This window comes from Eretmochelys imbricata, chromosome 6, assembly GCF_965152235.1.
Source record: "Eretmochelys imbricata isolate rEreImb1 chromosome 6, rEreImb1.hap1, whole genome shotgun sequence".
Classification (NCBI taxonomy): Eukaryota; Metazoa; Chordata; order Testudines; family Cheloniidae; genus Eretmochelys; species Eretmochelys imbricata.
Window position 1 is genome coordinate 66,036,032 of NC_135577.1, and position 27,296 is coordinate 66,063,327.

Below are 27,296 nucleotides of genomic sequence, written 5' to 3' on the forward strand. Positions count from 1 at the left end.
ACACTGTAAGAAGACTAGGAAGGAGAAAAGAAGTTGGAAAATCTTTTTCCTCTCAGAAAACAGCTAGAGTGATCCAATAAATTAAAACAATCTTAAGTAAAGACCAAGAAGGGCAAGCAATTTCAAGGACAGCTCTATCCAAACAAATGAGACACACAGGCCAGTGATTCTTTTTCTTTAAGTGAAATGGGATGGCATGGTAAGTATGAAGGCAAAAAATATTTTAAAAGAATGAGAGCAAACTAAAGGTTGACAGCCAATTACATGGATTCAGCCCTGCCAGTTACCCAACTTTTTTGATCTATATCCCAGCATTCTAACAGGCACAGCAGTTTATAGCAGGCAGCGTAAATCCTTTAATGCCATAGGAAACACTCACCTTCCTCAAGAAAGGTTAACATGCATAATATCATGGTATACCCTGACATTCAAGTGAAATCCACTACCAGCACACACAGCATATTCAGTAGCCATTTCCTAAGTAATCAAGAGAGTAAGCAAGAAAGGCACTTCAACAGCCAAATGTTGGTGTACCAAGAATTCAACTTTTTATTAAAAAGTTCAACTTTTTACATAGAACACACAATTACCCAAGGACATGAAAAAAAAAAAAAAAGGGAGTTTTACAAAGAAGTTGCAAAATGCATTCATGTGAAATTCAGCCAGAAGCTAACATCCAAAATGGGGAGAAGGCTGAAAAATCCCCTCCCGGTGCAGCTCAAGTCTTTCCATTGGCAGCTTTTTAAATAGGTTTCTGCTGAGAGAAGAAGCTGTTGCAAGGGGCTTTAAATCCTGCAGTGTCACAATCCTGAACGTTCAAATACAGATAAGGGGGAGTAGGAGTCACTTGCAAACTCTTCTCCAGACGTTGAATCATCGAGATATGGAATTGTCCATCCCTTCACTGGAGTCTCATCCGTTTCTCTGGGGGCCCTTTAGTGCCAGCACTCTGTTGGGCATTCTTTACAGTCTCCTTCTCCTCGGGCTTTATAGCTTCAGGGGCTGGTTCTGGCTCCTTCTTGATCTGATCCACTTAATAAAAAACAAACCATCAAATAAATTATAACTCAGCATTAAGGGTTTTACATTTCTTTTCAAATTCTTTTCAGGTTGTTTTGAAAAGATAATGGAGTTTAAGAGAATAGAAGCCAGTCAATACTTGTGCAGGAGACATTCAGGGCTAGATTCATGGCTGCCACGGTACAGGGACTGGGAGGAGAAACCTTGCAGTTTCCCTATTCTGAGGTTGCTGAACACCAGCACAACCCCCTCAGGCAGTCCTTGAGGTGCCCTAGCTTGCAGCCCTCCTGCAATGGCCCTGATGCAAAATCACCAAGATGCAGAATCAACCTGGCCATTGGTCTCCCCAAGAGCATCTCCTGATTTGGGGCCTCTTGGCTCAGCAGCTCCCTTAGAGGGGTGGGGCCTTTTGCACAGGGGACAGTCTCCAGAAGGCAAGGGGTGGGATGGGACATCATACAGCCTAAGCACAGAGGTGAAGTCCCATCCGGCACCTAGAAAAATTAGGCCCATATTGAGCCTGATTTTGCTCTCATATTAGTCAATGACAGAACTCCCAACAATTTCACCAGCAGCAGGAGCAAGCCCATTAGTTAGTTCAGCCTCACAACTGAACCTATATCACACCTGGATTTGGGCTCCTTTTAAAAATCTTGTAATATGGGAGATCTCTTACCTGCGATGGGCTTTTCTCCAGGCTTTTGCTATCAAAAAAGAAGAAAAGAAAGTCAGATGAACTGGAGCTTTGTTATTATCATCCTTTGCTATCACTGACTAAAATATCATCTTTTGCTGTAGAATACTTTCAGCAAGAGGGCTTCTGAGGGATATCAATGAGGAAAGGCCTCACATGAATCGGAACATCATGGCGATGTCAAACAAGAGAAGAGTGACGAGCAAGCCTTCCAGAAGCACTAATTAAATTCTAATCCATATGGAAAATTAACAGCACACAAAAATTAAATGTTTTATTCTCCAGTCATGCAAAGAACCTTATCCCTTTCAAGTCATTAATGCCTGTTTTCCTTGGCTGTAAAATATGGCTCAAGATGTCTGCATATCCACCAGTGCAAAAGAGAATCAAATTTTGTAAAGAACAAAAAATGAGTCCAGACCATTTGAATCTAGAGCTACTCTTTTGACTCATGCAGTTAGCTAATATTTGGGGCTTTGCAGGGTAGTTTCATAGAATCATAGAATATCAGGGTTGGCAGGGACCTCAGGAGGTCATCTAGTCCAACCCCCTGCTCAAGCAGGACCAATCCCCAATTAAATCATCCCAGCCAGGGCTTTGTCAAGCCTGACCTTAAAAACTTCTAAGGAAGGAGATTCTACCACCTCCCTAGGTAATGCATTCCAGTGTTTCACCACCCTCCTAGTGAAAAAGTTTTTCCTAATATCCAACCTAAACCTCCCCCACTGCAACTTGAGACCATTACTCCTTGTCCTGTCCTCTTCTACCACTGAGAATAGTCTAGAACCATCCTCTCTGGAACCACCTCTCAGGTAGTTGAAAGCAGCTATCAAATCCCCCCTCATTCTTCTCTTCTGCAGGACAGAAGAGAAGAATGAGGGGGGATTTGATAGCTGTTATGAATGTTTCATAGGACATCCCACATGAATTATGCTCTCTCTCTGCTCAAGCCTTGACTATGACTGTAATTAATTATTTTTGGTAATTTTATTTATTTGCTTGCAGTCTTGTTACTCTTTGCAATGATCTGATCAGATAAACCACTAAAACAATGGGCAGGGTCAATATTTTTCATTTCTTGATGTAAAATGTTGCACAACATTGCTGCAACTGAGTTGCATCCCACTCCAGAGGTGGCTATATTTCAGTTATGGTTGAAGTGATTCCTGTGTATCCTATTACCTGCCTAACATGAATGGTGTAATTAATTTTTGTAAAATACTTAGACCTTCCGATGACAGGTTCCATTAAAGTATTATTCTATTTCAATACCACTTTAAGAATTTGAAATGCACTTCCCTACCAATGCAGTTCTTTCCCACTGAGCAAACATTTATTTTTCTCCCACGGTGTCAGAAGGTATTTGAATTTGGAAGTAGATTAGAATCTGGTCTAATCCAGTGCTTGCCTTCCTCAAAGTATTCCAGAATGTTTTATAACAATTACAGTAGTTAGAAACTAGCCATTGCAGCAACTGTAGGCAAAATACCAGAGTGCATAATGGCAACAGCTCACCCACAGCCTCGGACATTTAAATATATTTTATTGAGTCAGGAAAGTCAATTTGCGCTGCGCATTTCCTTAGTAGTTTGTGCCTCAATAATATTATTTCCGAACAGCTTTGGGAATATTGTTCAGAATCTGCTTTTGCAGGGACAACAGGTGAAGCACAATAGTGCTAAATACTGACTATGGGAGGCATCACGTCTAGTAGTTAGAACAACAGACTGTGAGACAGAACATATCTTCCATCCCTGACTCACTCTGTCTTGCTGTTTGACATTGGACAAGTTATTTGACTTCTCTGCACATCAGTTTATCCCTCAGTGCAGGGGATACTTATCTACCTTTTGCAAGAGACCGTGCACTTACAGAATGCCTTTCTCTGTTGATGTCAAATGATTTTATTTTTAGGTCTTACAGAAACACTGTCTTTTTTGTAATTTCTTGGTGACTGAGTGGTGGGCTTAAGAAGGGGAATAAACAGGTATGTAGAATCCAAAGGATGATTCCCCACCTAACTATTTTAACAATAGGTCAAATTTTGGGCCTGAACTATTGTATTTAATAGTGTGTCCTTATATCTGTATAGATCAGTAATTCTCAACCTATTTATCATAGTGGGCTGCATATGTGGGCCACATTGTGTTACGTGAGCCACAGGCTGAGAACCATAGCACACCCCCTCTAAAAACTCCCACAGTACCCTATTCCCAATGCCCCCTGCCCAGAGACCCTCCTGGGCACGGGAACTGGCAGTCAGACCCCAGACTTTGCCATGTGGGGCCGGGCAGCCGGGATCCCAGACCCAGAAGCCGGCATCCCAGGACCCTGGACCTGGCACCCCGCTACGTGGGGCCAGGCAGCCAGCAGCCGGGACCTGGACGCCGCCGCGTGGGGCCAGGCAGCCAGCAGCTGGGACCTGGGGCCAGGCAGCCAGCACCCCGGGACCCACCACCTGGCAGCCAGGACTCAGACCCCGCCCAGGGCCAGACAGCCGGGACCCCCGGTACAGGGCCAGGAATGGAGCCCCACCTAAAACTTGGGGGTGCTAGAGCACCCCCATAAGCCCCTCGTTTCCAGCGCCCCCCACCACCTCACTGCCCAGAACCCAATCCCACAAACCTGCCAAGAGATCCACTCTATTGCCCTCTGCCCCCCTGTAGCACTCACCAGCCCCCTGCTGGCAGGAGCGCTCCAGCAGGCTGGCAGACGCTGTCTCCCCCTGAGCCAGCCTCACCCCCTGCCAGACCAGAGCAGCAAATTTTCAATTTTTTAGCACACAGCTGTGTGCTAATTGGGCCGCATGCAACCTGCGGTTGAGAACTGCTGCTATAGGGCATTTCATCACAAAAAATCCCACAGTTCCTTACAGGAATGACTTCACCAATGGATAAAACGCAGCCACTTCTGAAGTGGAATGTGGCAATGACAACTTAGGATAGGAAGAGAAGAAGAATCCACTAGAAATATGTGGGACTTGTATTTATTCACAATGGAATTTGGTCAGCCTGGTGGGGCTAACAATGTTTACCTTCCAAAAAAGCTATCTGACTAGAAGGACCCCTACTTTACATTTAATCCAAGCGAGGGTAGTTTCCTCCACCAGTGCAGAGCTTCCACCATGCTGCTGAGACACTGGTTCAATACTAACTCAGCAGGAAGAATGCCAACTATTGAATCACCAGCTTTCATGAAATGTTTACCATGTCTCTTTAAATCAGCAATTGCATACACAATGCCAGCTCTGCAGAAGTTCTACTTGTCAAGGAGAGTAATTATTTTCCCCACAGGCAAATAAATTGCATTTGTTAGTTCTTTCCCCATCAGACATTTTGGTAAAGAGTGGGTGAGTAGATTTTTAACTTGGTATCACAGGGGGAGCTGGCCCTGTAAGGAGATTGGGGCTCACTGCTCTCGTGCCAGGCTAAATCTACCTCCCCGAATGAATGCATTGAGTTGGGGGTTCATGATTGGAGCATGCTGGGAGATAATAGGGACAGCCTGAGTTCAATGAGCTTGCTGAGTTAAGGGAGAGACAAAGGAGCAGGGAGGTTGTGTGAGCTCCTACTACACAGAGACTTTCCTTACATCCCAGGGAGAGGGCCAGGGACAGCAAGAGAGCCCTGCAGGAAAGCTTCCGCAGGTGATCCAAGAAGTCCTCCAAAGCAGCGAGAGAAAAAGGCCAGACTGGAGCTACCTGCAGTGAGGGGCAGGAGCAACGCTCTTAATAGGGACTGCTGAGCCTCTAGAAGAGGGCTGAGAATTTCTGGTTGAGCTGTTTTATGTTACAACAAACCAGTCCCCAGAAGGTGACAGTAAATACAAAACATCAGTTGTGTCAGTTTTGTTTGGCTGTGGTAATGGGAAAACTGAGTTGCCAGCAGGGTTTGACATCTGATGGGATAAACCCTGATCCACTTGGGTTGGTAAATTTTCACGGCAATTTTGCAAGGCTACGGCGCACATTTTGGGTAACTCCTTCACCTATGCTATGGAATCTTCCTCTTCATTCTGCATTAAGAGAACCTGTTGTTTTCAAAGTTCCTACTCCAACCAATGCTACCGTTCCACCAAGTACAGTGAAGTCCCACAAGTTGTGCACCTGAGGAGCCCTGATGTTAATGCTGAAGTAACACTGCAGACACAAATGACTATTACCTGAACAAATCTGGGTGGAAATTTTTGTCTCAGGTCTAGAAGCAAAGCATCCACTCGCTGCCTCTGGAAAATAGAGCTTGGTTCTTCCTTCTTCTTGGCTTTTGGTTTGGCTTTATCTGCAAATCATATACAGAGGCTGAAATGCAACATCACATCAAATGATGGAAGTTCTAGTTCTCTTTTATCTGCTCTTCGTTCCTGTAGAGGGTTGTCCTTTCTGGCACTGGGTGTGGCCATTCCTCAGTTTCCCCCCTGCTGTTTATCTCTATTTCCCCTTTGGACTGCAGTCTTCTCTCTTATAGTAGGGTAATTCAGTCTTCAGTCTCCCGTCTGATATAACAGTTTCACTCTCTGGCCAAATTAAAGTCCAACCACAAAACAAAACATGTCCATCAACGCTCCTTGGGCTCAATACTCGCTTGCCCTGTTGATACAGGGCTTAACGTTCTCTATCCTACTCCAGGCCCCAACTTTCACCCCTGTTGATGCAGGGGAGTGAAGCAGACTTCCTCCCAGTCTCACAGAAGTCCTAGCATGGTGCCTCTAAATAATTACAGGTGCCAACGCTAGGCCTCAAGCCCACACCATTGCTGTGTTGCCCCTAACCTTTTCCTTCACTTCTTTTACCCCTCCCCACACTTCTCTCTCTTCTCAGGGCTGCGGCAGGGAGAGATGTTTCTCCCCCCCATCCCCAGACCTGCCATGGTGGGGAGAGATGCCTCTCTCCGTCCCTGGCTCCCCCCAGCCCAACCTGCTGCGGCCGGGGGAGAGGTGCCACTCCCCCGACCCCAACCCAGCCCCAAATCTGCTTGGGCAGAGGCACCCCTTGCCTGGCCCCAACCCAGCCCGGCCCTGCCACGGACAGGGGAGAGGTGCCCCTGCCCCAACCCTGCTTGGCCCCACCACAGACTAGAGAGAGGCACCCTTGCCCCAGCTCCAACCCAGCCTAGCCCTGGACCTGCCATGGAGGGGGAAGAGGTGCCCTGGCCCAAACCCAGCCCGGACCTGCCACAGACAGGGGCAAGGTGGCTATCCTGTGGCCGCAGCCCTGGACCTGCCACAGTCAGGAGAGGCACCTCTCCCCCCCAGCCCAGGTGCTGCTGCAGTGAGAGAGAGCTGGGGGGAGTCCTCTCTCCCCACCATAGCCCCAGGGCAGCCTGCACCCCAAACTCCTCATCTGTGGCCTCACCCCAGAGCCCGGACCCCAAGCCGGAGTCCTCAACCCTCTGCCCCAACCATGAGTCCCTCATCACCAACCCCACCCCAGAGCCCACACCCCCAGCCAGAGTCACATATCACCTCCATACTGGTGCACATAACAAAATTCATTCCGCACATGCATGGGAAAAATTAGAGGGAACACTGGTTATAGGAGTTATGGATGCTAAAGTAAACTTCGGCTAAAAATTTAAGTATTAAGTCCAAAGAAAAGGAGAATTGCTTAATGCACTGAGGGCCCAGAAATCATACCTCGTTCCTCCTGGTCTTTGAAATGCCACCAGTAGCCTTTGGAAGGGTGATATCGGCAGTATGACATGGCTTCATCAAAAGCAGACTGAATTCCATGCACTGCAGTGAGCTTTCAGAAGAAGTCAACATAAGAAAACGTTCAGGAATTTAACAGAGTAATATATAATACAAACGAACAGCCAAGTCTATGCCTAGATACTATTACATAAATAGTGACTGATAGAGTAGAACATGAAAAAACACTGTATGTTGGTAAAAAGCTGATCAAGTTTGTGAACTACTATGGAATGTAGTTTTACCATTAAAGTAGCTTTTCCCTCCATCAGGCAATTATTTTACAGTTGCTATTTGAAATAACATTTAGATTTTGTTTATAAGACAGACTTTTATAAAACCTAGTGTGAACAGAAATATTTTTGTGATTTTTGTATTCTTTGAAAACAGTTTTCAAAAATATTTCTATCCAACACAAGTTTTGCAGACTTATACTAGGGCATGAAAAGCAGAAAGTGAAAATGACCATTTTAGTTTTAGTATCCAAGATCGTAAAAGTGCCAACAGCACCAATAGTGAAATGCAAATTCCATTTTAACATCTTTCAGTTAAATTAGGAATTTAGATTAAAAGATTTCTTTAGCAATTTTAAGCCTGACATTGTCCCTTTGAGTATTTTAAAATTGAATCTCTCTCCTTTTTCAACCATTAAGATTATTCCATCCCTAACAGCCTGTCAGAGCTATTAAGGCACACTATACTCTTCTGGGAACATTTCACTTTCATTGCTAATGTAGAGTACTCGGTATACAGTGCATTTTTTACTAGTAATAGATTATTACACTAGTGACTAAGAACAAACCAAGAACGGGGCCCCAGTGTGCTAAGTGCTGTACACACACAAAGTAGTAGACGTCCCTGCCCTGAAGAACTTACAGTCTAAACAGAAAAAAACAGATACAGGGTAGGGGAAAGGGTAGAACACACAAGCAAAGCAGAGCAATCAATGCGATGGCAGCAAACAGCATGTTAGTTCCACAATTTATTTATTTTTTGGTGAGGGGAAGGTTGATTCAGAGGGGATCTGCTAAATGGAAAGAAAAAGTAAGGGAGGAGAGACATTGAAAGAAAGGGGAGTGAGAAGGACCGGGCAGGGAAGAAGAGGGTTTAATGAATTGTAGTTATAAAAAACTGGATTAGTCATCTTATTTTATTAACACTAATGTTAAAATTATATAATACATAGATTAAGAAAGGAGTGTCTGTACATTTGGGTATAGTGCTTAAATTATTCAAAAGTACAAAGGTAGGTTTAAAAAGTAATACAATATATATAGTACATAAACAGCAATAACCCAAATAAGATTAATAAATTTAACACACATCTCGTTTTCCCAAAATGGAGGAAAACAGGGAAGAAATTTCTTGAATTGGGTTGGGGGAACAATGTAAAATAAAAGCAGATATGAACTGATAATTGTTTTATATCAACTAAATGCATAGTAGAAACACTTACCACTCTGGAATTTATGACAGATCCCAAATCAGGTGCCTGATAAATCACTCCAGCAATAATATAGTAATCAGCTAATGGGATGACTGTAAATAAGGAACATAGTATCAGTTTAGTCAATAAGCAGAGCTCTGGGTAAGCAAGGGACAAAATTGTTTAATTTCACGGGTCACATAGTAGACTTGTTTTTTACTTGTTTCACCTGGTCAGGATAATTTGAACTTTCAAGCTTTTCCTCCAAGTATAGCAAAGCACTTTACAAAAATTAGTTAAGCCTCACACTATACCTGTGAAGTAGGGCAAATATTAAGCCCATTTTATAACAAGGAAGCATCAGTTTATATTCCTGTTCCACTGTCACAAACACAACTAACAGAAAGTTAAACTGTTTTTAGTATCACATGAGAGCACTCAGACTAGCACTCCTGGAAGCAGTTCAAATGTCCTTTGCCATTCCAGTAAACCAAACAATAAGCTACAATATGGAAACCAATCATTCCTAACTTTCACTCAGACCTTTCCAGCATTACTGCTTGAAAATGTCACACTCTGCAAACACTTACCTTTTTGGAATCAGGCCTTGTACTGTGGGTTTTCCTGGGAGGCCCAACTAATATAGTTCTGCAACAAACCTTGCAAAGCCCTGTCCACTACAGCTAAACCAGGTTGGAGGTGATCCCTTCAGGGTCTGAACAGCATTCTTTAACCTGACTGTCGAACAAGGTTTCTTTGAAGTTTTTTGAAGTTGAAGTTGCACAGGGCTTGTCTACACAGGAGGTTTAAACCGGATTAAGTCAAGATAATCCAGTTTGAAAATGCTTGCATACACAAGACAATCTATTATAGCACACTAACGCTGCATTTATCTCAAACTCTGGAGTTCTCTTGCAAAGTGCACTAACTTTGCTGCAAATAGAGTTAGTTTGGTGTATTGTTTGTGTGCACGTAATGCTGCTGAGCACTGCTTTGGCAGTCCTCCAACAGCTATCCCACACTGCTTTGCAGGCGACGGTCACTGATCTGTCTGTTTACCTGTGTGCCCTCTCCTGCTCTGGTGTCAAGTTAACCAGATGTCCCTTCCCCCATTTAAAGCTGGTATAGGGCCAAATTTTGCCCATTTCCCTGGATTTGAGAATATCACAATTACTGTGATATTACTCCAGAAGTCCTATAATATGCCTGAAGGAGCTGCCTGAAGCCATGCTGATACCCTGGATCTCATGGCCATCTGGGGAGAAGCATTGATGCTAAAAGCTCTTATGGCCAGCCACTGGAATAAAGATCTCGTTGTGAACATTGCTAAGCAGATGTCCCAAAGGGATCATTACTGGGATGCCAACCAATGCCAGATAAGGAACAAAGAGCTCAGGAGGACTTGTATTAAAACCAGGGATGCCAGGAAAACATCTGGCAGGGGACATATAACCTGTCCATTTTTTTGAGGAGTTGGACAGGATTTTAAACATCTACATAACCACCAAACCTAGGAAAGTTGTGAAGTCTGCTGCCACTCCCCTCTCTCCCGAGAGCAACAAGCAGGGCTCATCAGAGGATGAGCATAAGGAGGCCAGTGTAGAGATTTCCTGGGAAAGCCAGGATCTTTTTAGGACTCAGGACCCTGAAACTGACCAGGTAGAAGGTGGGCCTGATTCCTACCCTGCAGCAACCAACCCCAAGTCCCAGGCAGCAACTCAGGCCAGGACTGAGGAGGCAGATCTTACAGAGGGAATCTCAGCATGGAAGTATCTCTCTTTACAATTGTGCTGTACTGCCATGCTACTTCTGTTCCGGGTGCCCCATGACCAGAGGCACTGTAGGCAGATGTGAGCTAGGAGCCTTTCCAAGTCTGAGGCTCCCCACCTGCCCTCCTTTCTCCCCCCAGGATGTCCATTCAGCATCCCCATACACATTTCCAAAATGGTGGCTGCTCCAGCTGGGCAACCAGCCTCTGTCTCATGCTAAAGCTCCAGCTAGTGGCCATTTTTAGGCCCACGCCATAGAGTGCACATGCCCATTTACCTATTTTTGTTTTCCTTTCCCTCACCCAGCAAACACCCCACTCTTCCCAAAAACCCCGTTAGCTAGTTCACAGTGGTGGCCAGCAGCATGGCACAGCCGCAGCCTCTACCCTGCCCCCTTCTGCGGCAGAACTGAATAATGAAAATGGTATTTTGTGCAAAATTCAGAAGTTTATTGAGACACTGGTTATGGGAAAAGAAATTTGGTTCGTATTCTCAGTTTACATGAGGTAGACATGGACACTGCAGACCCATAAAGTTACAAAGACCACAGCTCCTGCTGAGGTAAAAAAAGCTCTGTAATACATTACAGTACAAAACCTTTACAGTAGAGATACAAAGCTCTTAATGCCTTTTCACAGGCTCACCCAGGGTGCCTCTACACTACAACAAAACACCCCATAGCAGCAAATCTCAGAGCTTGGGTCAACTGACTCTGGCTTGCAGGGCTCAACCTGCGGGGCTAAAAATAGCAGTGTAGACGTTTGAGTTCAGGCTGGAGCTTAGGCTCCGGGACCCTCCTCCTTTGCTCAGTTTCAGAGCTTGGGCTCCAGCCTGAGTGGGAACATCTACGCGGCTATTTTTAGCCCTGTAGCTTGAGCCCTGTGAACCCAAATCAATTTGACCCAAGCTTTGAGACTTGCTCCTGTGGGGTGAGGAGGGGGAAGGATAAGGGGTGTTGCACTGCAGACGTACCCATAGATAACGACTGATAACAGTGAATGCTTCAGACAATCATTGCAGAACCCTGTTTTTCTCTTCACTTTCACCATGTCTGCAGGGGAGATAAAGCAAAATCTATGACTGAGAAATTGCTCCACATTTGTCTGGACATTAATGAGGAACAGCTTCATGGTTACCCCACAGGAGTAGTTCACAATTCCCTTCCACTCAGAGGACCACCTTGGTGAATATCTGCATTGTGTATTTTGCTGTTCTGCTCTTTGCCTTTTTGAATAAGGGCATTTTCTGCTTCCTAGTCACTCACCTCAGTGTAAAGTCATCCCAGAGTTAAGCTATCCTTAAACAGGACGTAGGGGGCATTACTATCCAGCTCACCCCCAGATGCCCCCTGCTAATCCCTCTGACACCATATAGGCACCTCTAAGGCACACCAAAGCTGCAAAACCATACTGGGAACATAAATTTGCAACACTGCTCCCTCCACCCCAACCCACGCCAATACACCCTTGAAGGCACAACAGCAAAGCCAAACAGCACATCCCGCACAGACAAAAACCCAAATGCACACACCACTTCCCGCTCTTGGGGGAACCTCAGAGATGGTAAGAATCTCAGGGAGGTAAAGTCAAAAATGCATATAAAAAATGCTATCTCAGCCTCTCCAGAATTTGAACAAACACTCACAGACATGGCACCTGCCACTGCCCTTATCAATGGCTGAGCAGCTCACAAACCTGAGGTGGAGGAAACAGAAAACTTGTGACAAATGTTTGTGGACATCACTGCAGACTCTCAAAAAACCCTGAAAATAACAGAAGGATGGAGGCACAATTGGCAGGTGTAGAAGGAAACAGAGAAATCATGGGAATTGCAAAGGACATCCTCATCCCACTTCCTCTGCTGCAGAAGTTCCCGCTGCTGCCACACCACCTGCTCAGTGGTAGGGTTGGCAGAGTCCAAAGGAGATGGCAGTTGCCAGAGATAGCACAGCCATGGCCAAAGACAGCATTAAAAAAAAAGACAAAGAAATGCAGCAGCAACTCCTGGAGGCAGTACAAAGCCAAACCGCTCCACTGCCGCGCAAGGTTAGCAGACACTGCAGTGTTCCGGGACCCAGCTATGTTCCGCAGCTCCTGGACAATACAGGATACTGGAAACACAAGCAACACCTCCCTGTTGTACTCCCCAGAGCAGTGCTTCCACGGGCCATTCCGTTCACAGAGCCAAGGCAGGGTACTGAGAATAGCTGCACCTAGGAGCCCAGGTCTTTTGAGCCCTCTAACACCCCTGGTAACATCAAGCCTCACCATTCAACTCCAGAAGGGCCACAAACAAGAAGAGGCAGAGGCAAGACATACTACATGTGACTTCAAGCCCCATGTGTTGTGCCCTGCACTGCACCGTGATACGTTGTTTGACTATTGTTTTAACTAAAGGTTTCTTGTAGTTATTAGACAATAAATTGTTGTTTAATATATTGTTTCATAATTAAACGTTTTCATTATCATTTCAATTCAACCTTTATTTTGGCTTGTTACACACTACATTGCTTAATAACAAAAACTCTGAAAAATTCATCCATAAGAAGCTAAGAGTATTTAATACAGAAATAAATTGTTTTATAGAATTCATAAGGTTTTACAAAAGTAACTAGGCAAAAACACAGGGTAAAATGAGGAGTGGCACAACATTGCACCTCCACCAGCCATGAACAACACTGACTTGCTCACAATCCATTCTAGAGGGAGTGGGTACGGGTTAACAGCTGGGTATACAGCTGCATAATTTCAGGCCTAGGATTCCAAATGAGAGCAAATGGCATCTCTGACAATATTGCCCAGCTGTTTCCATTTTGTATTGGACACCTGGCTGGCTGCTCAAACCAGTAAACAAGTCTCTGCACCTCAGCCTCCCACCCATTGTTAAGGTTTTCTCCCTTACTCCCACAAATATTATGCAAAATACAACATGCTGCTAGGTTAGGGGACTTTTTTTCCCAGCTGCTTCCAATCTATTCCACAAACAGCACCACCTTCCTTTCAAACAGCCAAATGCATACTCCACTCCACCCTGAGGCAGTAGTTAAACAGTTCCTTCCTTCTATCCAGGCAGCCTGTGAATCATTTCATTAACCAGGGGAAGCTGAAGATCAGCTGGGTCTCCCAGGATAACTAGAGCAATGTCTGCACCATTAATGTCCATAGTGATCCTGAGAGTGAACGGTCTTTTCTTCATTAACATAAACAGAGCTGAGTTCCGAAAGAGCCTAGCTCGTGAACCCTTCCACACCACTCTGTATTTATGTCCATAAACCTGACAATGTGATCAACCAGCCTTTGGAGCACCACTGAGAAATATTCCTTTCTGTTTATAAATTATTATCTGGGGTGGGGGAGAGAAAGACGTGGGACGCACAAATAATAAGCACATGGGTCCCCATCAATTGCTCCAATATGCTCTGGGAACCCAATGCATGCAAAACCATTGATAATCTCCTAAGCATTACCAAGCTTTATAACCCTGTGCAACAGCACCTTATATATGGCATCACATACCCACATGACAATGGCCCCAACAGTCAGTCTCCTTACACCTAATTGGTTGGCCACTGACCGGGAGCATTTGGGTTGGCCAGCTTCCAGATACCAATGGCAACCTGCTTGTTCATGGGTATGGGGTATTGCATGCTGGCACGCTACCGCTCCAAGTTCAGTTCAGCCAAGATCTCCAAAATGGTTGCCTCCCCCAATCCTGATACCCTCTCACCATGGTTGGTCATCCCAGGTCTTCAGAGCAGCTGTTTCCCACCAACCCATGCAGGTTTCCTGAGCCCAGAAACCACACTGCATAGTGTGAAGCTGCTCCAGGAACTGGCATAATTCCTGTATAATCAGTTACTCAGTGCCTCTGCTTCCTCATTCCCATTCCGCTTCCTCCGCCGCTGAAGTTCCAGTGCTGCCACATCACCCGCTAAATGGTACGGTGGGCAGAGTCCAAAGGCAAATTCATCCAGCACAGAGTGCTGAAATACAGCCCAAGCAGCCTCTATTGATTTGCAGTGGCCAGCATGAAGCATTGTTGGGCCCACACTGGCCGACAGCAATTTGCAAATGGTGCTAACCTTCCCAGAAAGGAAGTATGGAGTGGAGACAAAGGAAACATGGCATTTAAAACATTTTTTGCTTATGCATCCCAGTGCCCAGTGCAAAAAATCCCAGAATGCACACTGCTCAGCAGCGAATCAAAGGACCATGAGATAACCTCTGAGAATGCCCAAGCCGCTGCTGTGTGTATACAATGATGCACACTGGGAGAGGGCACACTGTCCCATGTGCACACTATTGGTGCAACTTGACTACTGCTCGTTACTTGACATGCATCAAAAAGCTGCAGGTTATCCCCTGCCCACCTCATGTAGATGAGCCCAGACAGCTCAACTACCTTTAAACAATGTTATCAGCCTTAGCACAGTGTCATAGTCGCAGTGATGACATGAGAGTCAATCCTCCCAAAGCCCTGACCCTTGCCTGTGTTTATTCGAGCTCCTCCATCTTTCTCAACACTTATAATTACTCTGGAACCCCAGGACTCAGCTGGTGCCCTTGCTATATGAACCCTGGTCACTCACTCAAGGTAACAGATCATTGAGGGTTCAGGACAGTTGGGCAGGGATCAGGCTGTTGCCCCGAAGTTCTTAGGGGCAAAAAATGGGGCAGCAGCTCCTCCTCAGTATCTCTATGCAGATGTCATACTGAGCTGTTTGCTCAGGCGCTAATTTGGAGGAAGCAACAGGACAGCAACTCACCCTCTCAATTGCTCCATTTCCCCCACTGCTATTCCATCACAGGTGAATGTTTACCCCTAGCCCATAGCTGCAACAAAATGGCAGACAAAATTACATGTTGAAAAATACAAAGTAACGTACGTTGGAAAAAACAATCCCAACAAAATGATGGGATCTAAATTAACTTTTACCACTCAAGAGATCTTGGAGTCATCATGGATAGTTTTCTGAAAACATCTGTTCAGTGTGCAGCAGCAGTCAAAAAAGCTAACAATGTTAGGAACCATTTGGAAAGGGATAGATAATAAGAGAGAAAACATCATAATGCCACTATATAAATTCATGGCATACCCACACCATGAATACTATGTGCAGTTCTGGTCACTACATCTCAAAAACGATATTAGAATTGGAAAAGGTACAGAGAAGGGCAACAAAAAAGATTAAGGGTATGGAACAGCTTCCATCTGAGGAGAGATTAAAAATCTGCGACTTTTCATCTTGGAAAAGGGATGACTAAGGGGGGCTATGATAGAGTCTATAAAATCAGGACTGGTGTGGAGAAAGTGAATAAGGAAGTGTTATTTACTCCTTCACATAACACAAGAACCAGGGGTCACCAAATGAAATTAATAGGCAGCAGGTTTAAAACAAATATAAGGAAGTACTTTTTCACACAACACAGTCAACCTGTGGAACCCGTTGCCAGGGGATGTTGTGAAGGCCAAAACTATAACAGTGTTCAAAAAAAGAATTAAATAAGTTCCTGGAGGTCCATCAGTGGCCACTAGCCAAGATGATCTGGGATGCAACCCCATGCTCTGGGTGTCCCTAGCCTCTGACTGCCAGAAGCTGGGAGTGGATGACAGGGGATGGATCACTCAATTGCCTGTTCCGTTCATTCACGCTGAAGCACCTGGCATTGGCACTGTCGGAACACAGGATACTGGGCTACACGGACCATTGGTCTGACCCAGTATGGCAGTTCTTATGTTCACAACTCTAATGAAAAAAACAGTAGGAAATAAAAGTGAATGTAGATCTCTAGTTTTCTCTTCCCAAAACATTAGAAAATGAAATGCTTTTTTGCTTAAAGTACAAAAGCAGCACTTTTCTTTACAGCTGCTTCTTTTGGCTTCCCACAGCTCTTCTGACTGGGAGAAATTCAGAACTTACCATCCTGTATGGTACCAAGAAGACAAACATGAAAGTTCATGCCTTTCCCTGGAACCATACGGCTGCAACAATGGGTCTCTAAAGTTGTTCTTTTGCCTTTCATTCTCCCCCATCCATGACGGCTTCTGAAGTTACAGCAGCAAGCAAATAAATGAAAGGGGCCTGCCTTAAAGAAATATTGTGCAGAATTTCCCTGTTAGATCAGGAGAAAAGACAATTCAGTGGTCCAAGAATCAGGACTGAAATAAACACTTCTCCGTGGCCAGAGGTTCTAATTCTGACAGGGTTAAATAAATGTCACGTAGTTTAAGATGCAAGAATCTTAGAAACTGCAGCTCTGATTGGTCTACATAGGTGTTAAAGACAAAATTGCACTTTTCATAAGTTTACAGGTTTGCATTGGTGTCCTTCGCAGTGCAACGTTACTGTGTGCTGATCAGCTATTTCCATCCGCTCTAGCATTGTGATCTCTATTATTCCTGCTTTTTACTCTTGTTGATGATGAAAGTGCACTCCACCCAGGAGCCTCTGTAGCACTGGGATTAGTGATAAAGCTACATTCTAACAGGGAGGGAGTTCAATCCCTGACTCCATTATAATAAATTTCTGTTTGTTTTTGATTATCACCTACTGCCCCAGAGCCAGTGCGAAGAGTCTGAATCAGTTTGGGAGACGAGGGTTATCACATGCTCTCAGCTGGTTTGTGAAGTGAGAGATGGTTCTGGGAGGAGGGAGATGATCAGTCACAGACCTAGTTTAGAGAGGAAGGAGGAACTTATGGTGGGCTCCTTCTCTGGAGTACTTGCCACAGGCACAACGATAAGGAGGACAATGCTAGCTCAGATAGCTGCTGTCATAGTCCCATTGTGACAACAGATGCAGCAAGAGTATCACTTAACCTATGGAATTCCTACTGTCGGATATAACTGAGGTAAATAGCACAAAATGTTTCCTTAAAGAATTAGACCCAGGAGTAAGAATAGCATTTGTAGATTCAGTAACTAGGATACAATTATAAGGACTCTCTGTTCTCATGCTTCAGGGCACAAACTGACCACCTAATGAGGTCAGGAAGAACTCCTCACCATAGTCAGCTGTATGATTTTTTTTTTAGCCAGAGTTCCAGATTTGATGTTTCATTAGCCTGTCCCAGGGCAGCAATGCTTGTGTTTCTAACAAAGCAACTGAGAGAGACAAGGTGGATGAGGCAATATATTTTATTGGACTGACTTCTGTAGGTGAAAGAGACAAGCTTTTCAGCTACACAGAGATTTTCTTCAGGTCTGGCATGGTTTAGCTAAAAAGGTTGTCTCGTTCACCTACAGAAGTTGGTCCAATAAAAGATATTAACTCATCCATCTCGTCTCATTCATATCCTGGGACCAATACAGCTACAACACCACTACAAATAAATTAGCAACTGATATTTCTCCTTAAACAATATTTAGAATCAAGAGGACATCATCCACCAGATTATAACCATTTTAACAAAGATCAAACTCGGGGCCTAAAATACTTTGACAAGGTACTTTTAAAAGTGGAAAGTATGAAACTGATGCTTCTGCAATCCCATGAGAGTACTGATTACCTATTCTGAAACTCATAAGCACAGGGAAGGGTAGAACTCTCTTCTTTAGCTAATCTGCCTTTAAGATCCTAAAATCTGTGCCCGGCTACCAAAATATGGATAACATCCAAGGCAGGGAACTAAGCAATATAACGATGAAATCTTGCACAAACTGAAAAGAGTATTATTAAATCATTCTCTTCTAAGCTCCCTACAATGAATGATCAAATTACACAGCTGAAGTCTGAATGTTTATACTGTAAAAGCCATAACTCCACTCCAGATTTTAAAAGATTGGATATTAAGGAACAACAGAGGCAGTGAAGTGATACATTGGGTTATGGCACACACCTTCAACACCAAGAGATCTAGGTTCAATTTAGATTTTAAATTCAATCTAATCTAAGAAGCAATCGGGTGCTCTTTTCCAATATGAATACAATACACTAAGGCCACTGCCAGAAACCAAGCAAATTAGGAGCAGCAATAGAAAGGTATGAATCCATTACAAAAGCCCTTTCTCATTAGAACAAAAATAAAACCTTACATTACTACATTATCATTTATTCTAAAAGATCCCAAAGAGCTTTACAGCTTATGTACAGTAAATACAGAACACAGTTCATCCTGATCTGAAATGCGAAAACTTATTAACAGCTCACATGAACACTACAAGTCCATTTAGGATAAGATATGAAGAATACTGAATCCAACTGTATATAATAGGGAGACAGAATGTAGTTATCCCAACTGGAACTTAGACATGGCACAGTGGTAATATCTCTACTCTCACTTAAAGTGCCATGGAATCTTTAATGACCGCAAAGAGTTAGAACTTTGATTTTATGTCTAATCAGATAATGGCATCTACACTACCTCAGCACCCTCTAATATACTGGGGTGCTTTGGTTCAGTAATGACTCAGGGTGAAATATCACCTACTGAATCACCAGTTTCTTTCCTGGGAGGTCTCTCAGTCATGTATTTACTAGAAGACCTATTTAACATGTGCAGTCTGAGAAGCTCACAGTACAAAGTGGCAAGGCTGTAGAATAAAAATGGCATTATGCAAAGAGCAATGTGAATGTTCCCCTTACCCTAATAAGTGGTTTCAGAGTAGCAGCCGTGTTAGTCTGTATCCACAAAAAGAACAGGAGTACTTGTGGCACCTTAGAGACTAACAAATCAGAGATTTCCAAATTGTATGATAATCACTCAGAATTATTAGCATGAAATTTAATTTGCACTAATCAGCCCCAGGCAAGCAAAAAATTAGTATTATGTTTAACTAATTAAACTGAAAACCTTATGTACAGCATATCATAAATATAGGACATAGCATGCATGCTAACAACTACCAATTGCTCCTGGCAAAATTTACTGCAAAAGCAGCACTTTCTCATTGCACTATTAGTATTTTGCCACCAGAGGGCAATCCCCTGCTGTTGTGAACACACAGAGCAGACAATCACCAACATTGTCATTAAAGGGAAAAGCTGTGTGAGCCCTTACCTTGTGTAGGAGACTGTCTTTGCTGCTTTCGAATTATGAAGAGGATGGGCTCTTGAGCATGAAGGAGGATATATTCCACTCCAATCATTTGGCTAAAAGACAAGTGACCAGAATAAGTAACACCATTCATCTGAAAGTTAAAGATATAGGATGTGAAAGCCCACCAAAACAACAATCACAGGGCCCGAAGGTCACCCCTTGATGGGTCACAAGCTCTTACATTAGGATTTTCCAAGATAAATAGCAAAACCTAGCCTTGTGCTCACAGTGCATTAAAAAATCCTGGAGTCAACCTCTTGGCAAATAGGTAGCTTACTGGCAGAAGAAGAAACAAATGGAAGAAAAATGGAACTTATAGTTACAGATGTTGTTTACATATGGAAGTGACAGGCTAACAGCACTGACCAGAATGTATTCAGATGATGTGAAGGCTCCTCCCCTCCAATACCAGATGCACACAACTTTACCAATGAACATTTAGTGTGATCTACATTGTCCCACACTAGCCTATTTCTAGGTCCCCAAATAGTTCTGTCAATGCACCTCACTTCTGCCTGCAGTTCCACGTGCCCCTCTCCTGCCAGGGCCCCACATCAAAGAAAGCCAGTTGCATGCTGTGATGTTGATAAATGGCCACTGGTAATTAGAACGGCCTACCCATTCATTTCCCCTCGGGCCCAAATTAAAAGTCATACTTCTCATCCTGAATCTTCCCATGGTGGGGTATCTGTTTTAATTATCACACCTAATTCAATGTGGCAGGAATGTAGACTCTTATACACAATTCTGTGGCAAAGCTCTAAGTGTCCAACTACAGTAGATCCCATTCAAGAGACATGAAATTAATCCTCTTCATCTGATTACAAAATTAGGCTGAGTCATAGTCCCCAAACATTGTCACTGTTTTTATCCTGGTCGGTAGCTTCTCTGCACACACACACAAAAAATTAACTTTCTAGCTAACTGGCTTTTTTGACATTTCTGTAAACCTGCAATCTCAGGTGTACCCAAAATCCTATCTATAATGCTTCACAGGTGGCACCACAGGAACTAGGAGAATATAAATTGCTTCTGGCATCTGAAAGAGGATAGGACCCGGCTGCAAGTGGCTGCGTAAATCAACCTCAAAAGAAGAACAGAGACAGGGAACAACAGAAGCAGGATCACAACTTTCCCTGCACTCTTCAATTCAGCTGTTGGTGACACCCTTTAGTGGACAAGTTGAAAATCACCAACCCAGAAAGCAATTTTTCAGGTTAACTCAGCGTTCCTTACAGTAACTTACTGCAAGTGGTCCAAGGTCAGCCGTTGCATTTTGACTACTTCGTTGTTACATGTTCGGTCATAGAATGGGTTACTTCGCTCTGAGAAATAGTCTAACACACTTCCATTGTTTAATATAGGAATCCAGGAACTGTCAACCCAGGAAATTCCCAGGAGGTTATCTGGGAAGAAAAAATTAAAATTAGCACCAAAACAGTCAGTACGGTTAGGGATTCTTACCAATTAAGGACCTACTAATTAGAACACGTCAAAAATAAAGTTTTCATGAAAATTGTTTTTTCCCTAAAATTCAAAATTTTGACCACAAAAATCAATTTTTTTTTAATTTATTTCTTCCGTTGGCTATTACATGAAGATATGGAAGATACACAGACACCTTTATTTCTTCGGAATGCCAATAGGGAAAAAATTATTAGCACTCGCACTTATGGTCATACTGTACATGGTTTAGATTAAGAACAGCAGCATTTGCCAAGTGGAATGGGCAAACTAAGCATGATCTTCACTATGAAAGTGAAAGAAAACCTAATAAGTAAGCGGCAGCCAGCATTAAATGCCAGACCAAACAAAGTTGTGGAGATAGTAGTAGTAGATGCCGTAGTCAAGTGATAAATGTGCTAACATTTACTAGACTCTCCTCCCATGGCTGTATGAAATTTAAAGGGTCTAGAAATTCAATAATTTTAAGCCACAGTCGTAATAATCTCCACTCCTAGGAGAGTAGGAAACACAATAAGGCATCAATTTTTACACTGAAAAAAGAAAGATCGCATGGATGGAAAAGTGACTGAAAACTGCATGCAGGATTGAAACCTATGAATGTAATGGGACTACTGCATTATTTGCAAACCCAAAGCTCTTACTACAGTCATTCCCTTGTAGATGTTTTACTTCAGCTGAAGTTTTGAATGTACAAGGAATGAAAGATTCAAATCCAAAATGTCATTGAATATATTATGAATCTTTTATGAAGTGAACCTAGGAGCTCAGCAAACCATGGTTAACACAACATAAATGAATAATTCATTTTTGCATTGTCAATCTCAGAGCTACTAGTCTAGTTCTTACATAAAATGGAAAAATGAGGTTTTCATGTTATTTCACATATACTACTCTCTCCCCTCATCATAAACATAGGAGATCCTCCAGTACTAAAGGTATTTTATTATTTATATTGCAGTAGCACCCACAATATGCTAGATACTTTCCAAATATATATGCCAAGGCCTTTATCTCAATGAAAATAAGGTACCCAAACCTCTCAGTATTCATATTCTTGGCATGACACCTGCTCATCTAGGTTTTCAGGAAGCATGAAAAAAATCTCATTTGTGCCAGAATGACGACTGTATTTCTGCAGAAGTTTCTCCCAGGTAGGACTGGAACTTCAGAGTAAATATGCCATAAAGCTGAATGTAAAGTTCCCACTCCAGACCAGACTATTACTGGCCATTACTTCTGAGTCGTCCATTTATTATTGCTTTTATAACATGCAAGAGGCCATCCTCTAGGAAAAAGCAACCCTGATACCATATATCAATTGTTCCTCTTCAGAAGGGAACATCTTCATTTTTGTGTGTGTAAAAAAAATGTACGACAATTCCCAGTCTTTTCAAAAAAGGCATCTTATTCAATGCATTTAAATAGAGTTTGAGGAATATCCTCATCTCAACCAACAAATGGCTGTACCATTCCTCTCAATCTACCTTTGAAGTTTAATGTGAGACAGAGACTCAAAACTAAGGGACACAGAAGTCCATGGCGGTACAATAAGATAAAAAAGAGAGATCCTCATCTCACTTCCAAAACCCTCCCCTCCACCACTTTCTCTGTCACCATCACCAGTCTTTCTAGTGACCCAGCCCTGTAACCTGAAGTTTGTCTTCAACTCCACCCTCCTTCTAGACTTAATCTAAATTTTACCACTTCTTCCTCCATACATTATCAAGATCCATCCTGTTCTCCCTATCCACAGCATTAATATTCTCATCCAGGCCCCTTCCCCCCCCCCCAATTACTGCATCCTCCTCCCTGGCTTTCCTGATATTCATGTTGCCTCATCCAGATCCATTCAAACTACTGTTAAGATCATCTGTCCAGCCCACCATTTGGCCTTGTCACCCCAGTCAGTCATTCCACTGGCTCCCATTTTTCCATGACTTCAAACACAAACTTCTAATCTTGACCCTCCAGGTCCTTTCACAACCTAGCTTCTCCTTTTTATCCGTTATGCTATTTTACCTGTTGTGTCATGACCTCACCACACTGTCAACAATACCGGCCTCAATCACCAGCATCTCTGCACTTTCTTCCACACTGACCCATATCCCAGGAACACCCACTCTGAACCAATTTATTAAGCCTCTGCTGACTCCTCCAAATTCCTTCCCTACACCCACCTCTACCACACTCTTAAAAACTCTTGTTCATCAGTATCCCAAGAAACTTGAGTGCTAACAATTATTAACATTTCTAGTCTAAGTAACCATAGACTCTTATTACCCTCACTGGCCATCTATGTGCTTTTCTCCACATGGTGCATCCTGTTTTTAATTACTCTGCATGCTCTTTAGGCAGGCACTGTCTTGTAGTCTATGTTTGCACAGCACTCACTACAATGGGCCCCTGCACTTTATTGAACTTTCTGCACTACTATAATACAAGTAATATACTGAAGTGAGATAAGTTTCGCAAACGTTACTCATGCTCCCTTTCTTGTTTTAATGGAATCATAGAAATGTAGGACTGGAAAGCACGTCAATCTATTCTATATAGGTTTTTATACCACATTTATCACTGCAGTATCTGAGCACCTTGCAATAGTGTATTAAGCAATATGACTGTGATTACACATCGGTCAGTTGTTTGTTCTCTCATCCTCTCTCCACAGGGAGAAGCATTTGCAATGAAGTGTCTTGTTTTCATAGGTTGTTTTTAAAAATAAATAAATGCCACTTGCATGTGGAGCAGAAAGAGGTGAGATTTATGATAGTCCTTAGTTTCTGGGGGAGTTCATTCCACAGTCCTGGACCACACCCAGAGAAGGTTCTCTCTCCTGCACAGATGAGTTTTACTCTTATTGTAGACAGGTCCATCAAGCCAGGGGAGCGAAATTGTTGACCACAGTATCTGTCCTGGAGTTTTAGATGGTTTTTAGGTACCCTGGCCCCAGGCAATGGAGTGCTTTGAAAATAAGGACTGAGGACCTTGAACTTGATTCAAAATTCTATTGGAAGTTAGTGTAGAGAGCCAGAGGACAGGTGTGATGTGCTCGTGATAGCTGAAGAGATGTGCTGCAGCGTTTTGTACTAGTTGGAGTTTCCTAAATACTAAAGGCTTCATGCCCAGGTATATTGCATTGCTGCAGCTCAGCCAAGAAGTGACAAAGACATGACAAAGGCCAGGTCTTCATCTGCATGGATGGGACAGAGTCTCCTAGCCAGCCAGAAATGGTAAAAGCATTACTCATGGCTTTTGCTATGTAAGAAGTGAGCATCAGTGAGGAATCCAAGAGTACTCCTAGACTACAGACTGAAGTGACTAATTGTGAGAATGTGACCCCTCAACCAAAGGGAGACGGAACCATGGCTGCAAATTCTTCAAAATACTTTCTTCTGTCCACCAGCATGACCTCTGTTTTGCTCAAGTTGAGCTTCAGCCAGCTGTTCTTCATTCATGGGCTGATCTCATCCAAGTACTGTGACAGCTTGCTAGTAGCGATGCAGTCAAGAGTCCCTCCTTCCATGCTGAGGCATCCTAAACCATCCTGACAGATATTTGTCCAACCTGTTATCAGAAACCTTGAATGATAGGGATTCCACCACCTCTCTAGGTAACTGTTCCAATGCTTAACTATCCTTATAGTTAGAAACTTTTCCCTACTATCCATCCTAAATCTCCCTTGCTGCAGACTAAGCCAATTATTTCTTGCACTACCCTTGGAGGACAAGGAGAACAACTGATCACCATCCTCTTTATAACATACTTTTCTATATTTGAAGAAGGTTCTCATGTCCCCCTCAGTCTTCTCTTCACTAGACTCAACAGGCCCAATTCTTTCAATCTTTCCTCAGAGGTCATGGCTCTCTAAACCTCTTATCATTTTTCTTGCTCTCCTCTGGACTCTTTCCAAATTGTTCATATCTTTCTTAAAGTGTGTTGCACAAAACTAGGCACAGTACTCCAGCTGAAGCCTCAATAGCGTCAAGCAGAGTGGAATAATTACCTCCTGTGTCTATATATGATACTTCTGTTAACACATCCCACAATCACATTGCCTTTTTTTCACAACAGCACTCTGCTGACTCATATTCAATTTGTGATCCCTATCATTCCCAGATCCTTTTCTGCAGTACTGCTGCCTAGCCAATTATTCCCTATTCATGATTCAACACTTGTGATTTAAATTTGATGAGTCTATATACAGAGATGAGTACTTTAAAGTTGAAGATAATGCAAGCAGAGGTGTCAGCTCAGCATGTTTGGAAAACTTTAATGACAGGCAACAAGTCCTATACTGAGTATTTTTCACTGCTCCAGAACTGTGTCACGAAATGGAAAGAAACCAAAAAGAATGGTATATCGATCTAACACACAGGTTTGAAATACTGAGATTCCCTCCATCCTTCATCCGCTGAACTAAATCTGACAGGCATTATAGCACCCATCAATATATAAACAGTGAAAGGGAAAATCGGATCTTCATGAAGATAGTCTACAGCATAATTCAGAATAGATTCTGCTCCTCTCTCTTCACAGATTCAGGGAAGCTCTACTTCTGGGTAGGGGTTTCAGCTCTCACTGCTCCTCCACCATTCTGTTCCACCTTCTTTTTTCTCTCAACTTTTGTTGTAGCTAGGATGGGACAGCTTCAACAAATAGGGAGACATTCTAAATACAAGCAGTCTTTAGCTTAATCTAATATCATTCATTGGTTCTTTCCAAAGGCAAGCCTTCTCAAATAATACAGTGCTTTTCTACCAAAGTAATAGGGCACTTCAGAAATACAACAGCTTAATCACATCAAGTACCAAGCAGCTTGCCATGTGAGTCATTTAGCAGTCCTGTCTGCTTTTTTCCACTGCATTTTCAATTAGAGTACATTTGCCTCATGGGTAAACCCATAATTTCTTGTTTCCCACTGTTGCAGGGTGACATGCATTGCTTGTCCGCTTGGGTGCCAGTCTCCACATCACAGAGAGTTGGCTAAAATTCAGCAATTAGTGGAGTGATTTCTGCATTTAATTAGGGCACAATCCTGCAGTCCCTATATAGGCAAGATTCCCACTGACCTCAGTGGAAGTCTTGTTTGCACAGGGCCTACCACAAAACCAGGCCTATAGCTTGTAAGTCACTCTGGGATCCTCTGCAGTAAAAAGTCAGTATATAATCAAAGGTTAGTATTACAGACTGCAGAAAGGCAGTATTCCAAGAAGGTACGACTATACGTAAAGTAACCCATGCTAAGAGCATCAAGATGTAACATGCAGAGAAAGGGAGAAAAGGAGCTTCTGGACTGTTACATCTCTATGTAGTTATTTATTTTGTGGAGAGAGGGATTCAGTGTCTTCTGAGATTTAAAGAACTTTGAGATGACAAAGATACAGAGATCACACAGGTCTCTCATTGCCACCGGTCACAGGCTTGCAGCTAGTTTCCCTGGACGACATGCCAGTACCAAGGCACATAACAACATGCCGCGCGGCAACCATCACCGCGGACCTGCAGAAGTAACAGTCAGGAGAGAGCAGCGGGGCTCTGCCTGCGAGCTCTGCAACGGCAGGAAGGGTGACAGGCGGCGTTTCAGGAGCTAGCAGCACAGACATGCCACAGAGACCCTGTGCTGCGGAGTCTCTTGTCCGGCAGGCCGGCGAGGGGGCCGGGGGTGCTCACAGCACAGCGCCCGTCTCCCGCCACCTGCTCCCCCAGCAGGGCGGAGAGGAGCCGCCAAGGCCAAGGAGATTAACCCTTAACCAGCCAGCTCCAGCCACCCCAGACGGGTCGGTGCATGGGGCTGGGGGCTGGTAACAGGGTCGGCCCCCCGGGGGCGGTTTTTAAGGGGAGGGGCCGTTTAAGCCCAGCGGCTGCCCTGTGGTTTGTACTTTATAGATGAGCCCTGGGTCTCGATGTGCCAAATCGCCCGGGACATCAGGGGCCGTCTCTAAAGTGCACGCCCGCATCGTCGGCGAAGAGCTCCCAGCCGCCATGGCCTCGGCGGCCGGGCAGGGAGCCTGCAGCGTTAGAACCCCCGTCCCCGCGCACACGGCCCGCCGGCACGTTCACGTCGCTTTCCAGTCCCATCAACAGACAACGGGAGCTGGTACCTCGGATATCCACCGCCGCCATGATCCCCAACACGGCGCACTTCCGCCCAGCGCGGGGTTTGCCCTCGCGCAGGAAACCACAGCGAGCAGGAAGTG

At 43.9% G+C, this 27,296-nt stretch overlaps 1 protein-coding gene across 1 annotated transcript; it reads right to left on the reverse strand.

The window, feature by feature from the left end:
* Nucleotides 1-525: 525 nt before the first annotated feature.
* MED6 (mediator complex subunit 6) lies at nucleotides 526-27,296 on the reverse strand. Its single transcript, XM_077818743.1, has 8 exons — nucleotides 27,201-27,296; nucleotides 20,879-21,038; nucleotides 19,594-19,685; nucleotides 8,856-8,938; nucleotides 7,346-7,454; nucleotides 5,876-5,991; nucleotides 1,697-1,724; nucleotides 526-1,032 (listed from the first exon to the last, which is right to left on the reverse strand). Exons 1-8 carry the CDS (start codon nucleotides 27,220-27,222, stop codon nucleotides 902-904), a joined length of 741 nt encoding a protein of 246 aa, XP_077674869.1. The 5' UTR covers nucleotides 27,223-27,296; the 3' UTR covers nucleotides 526-901.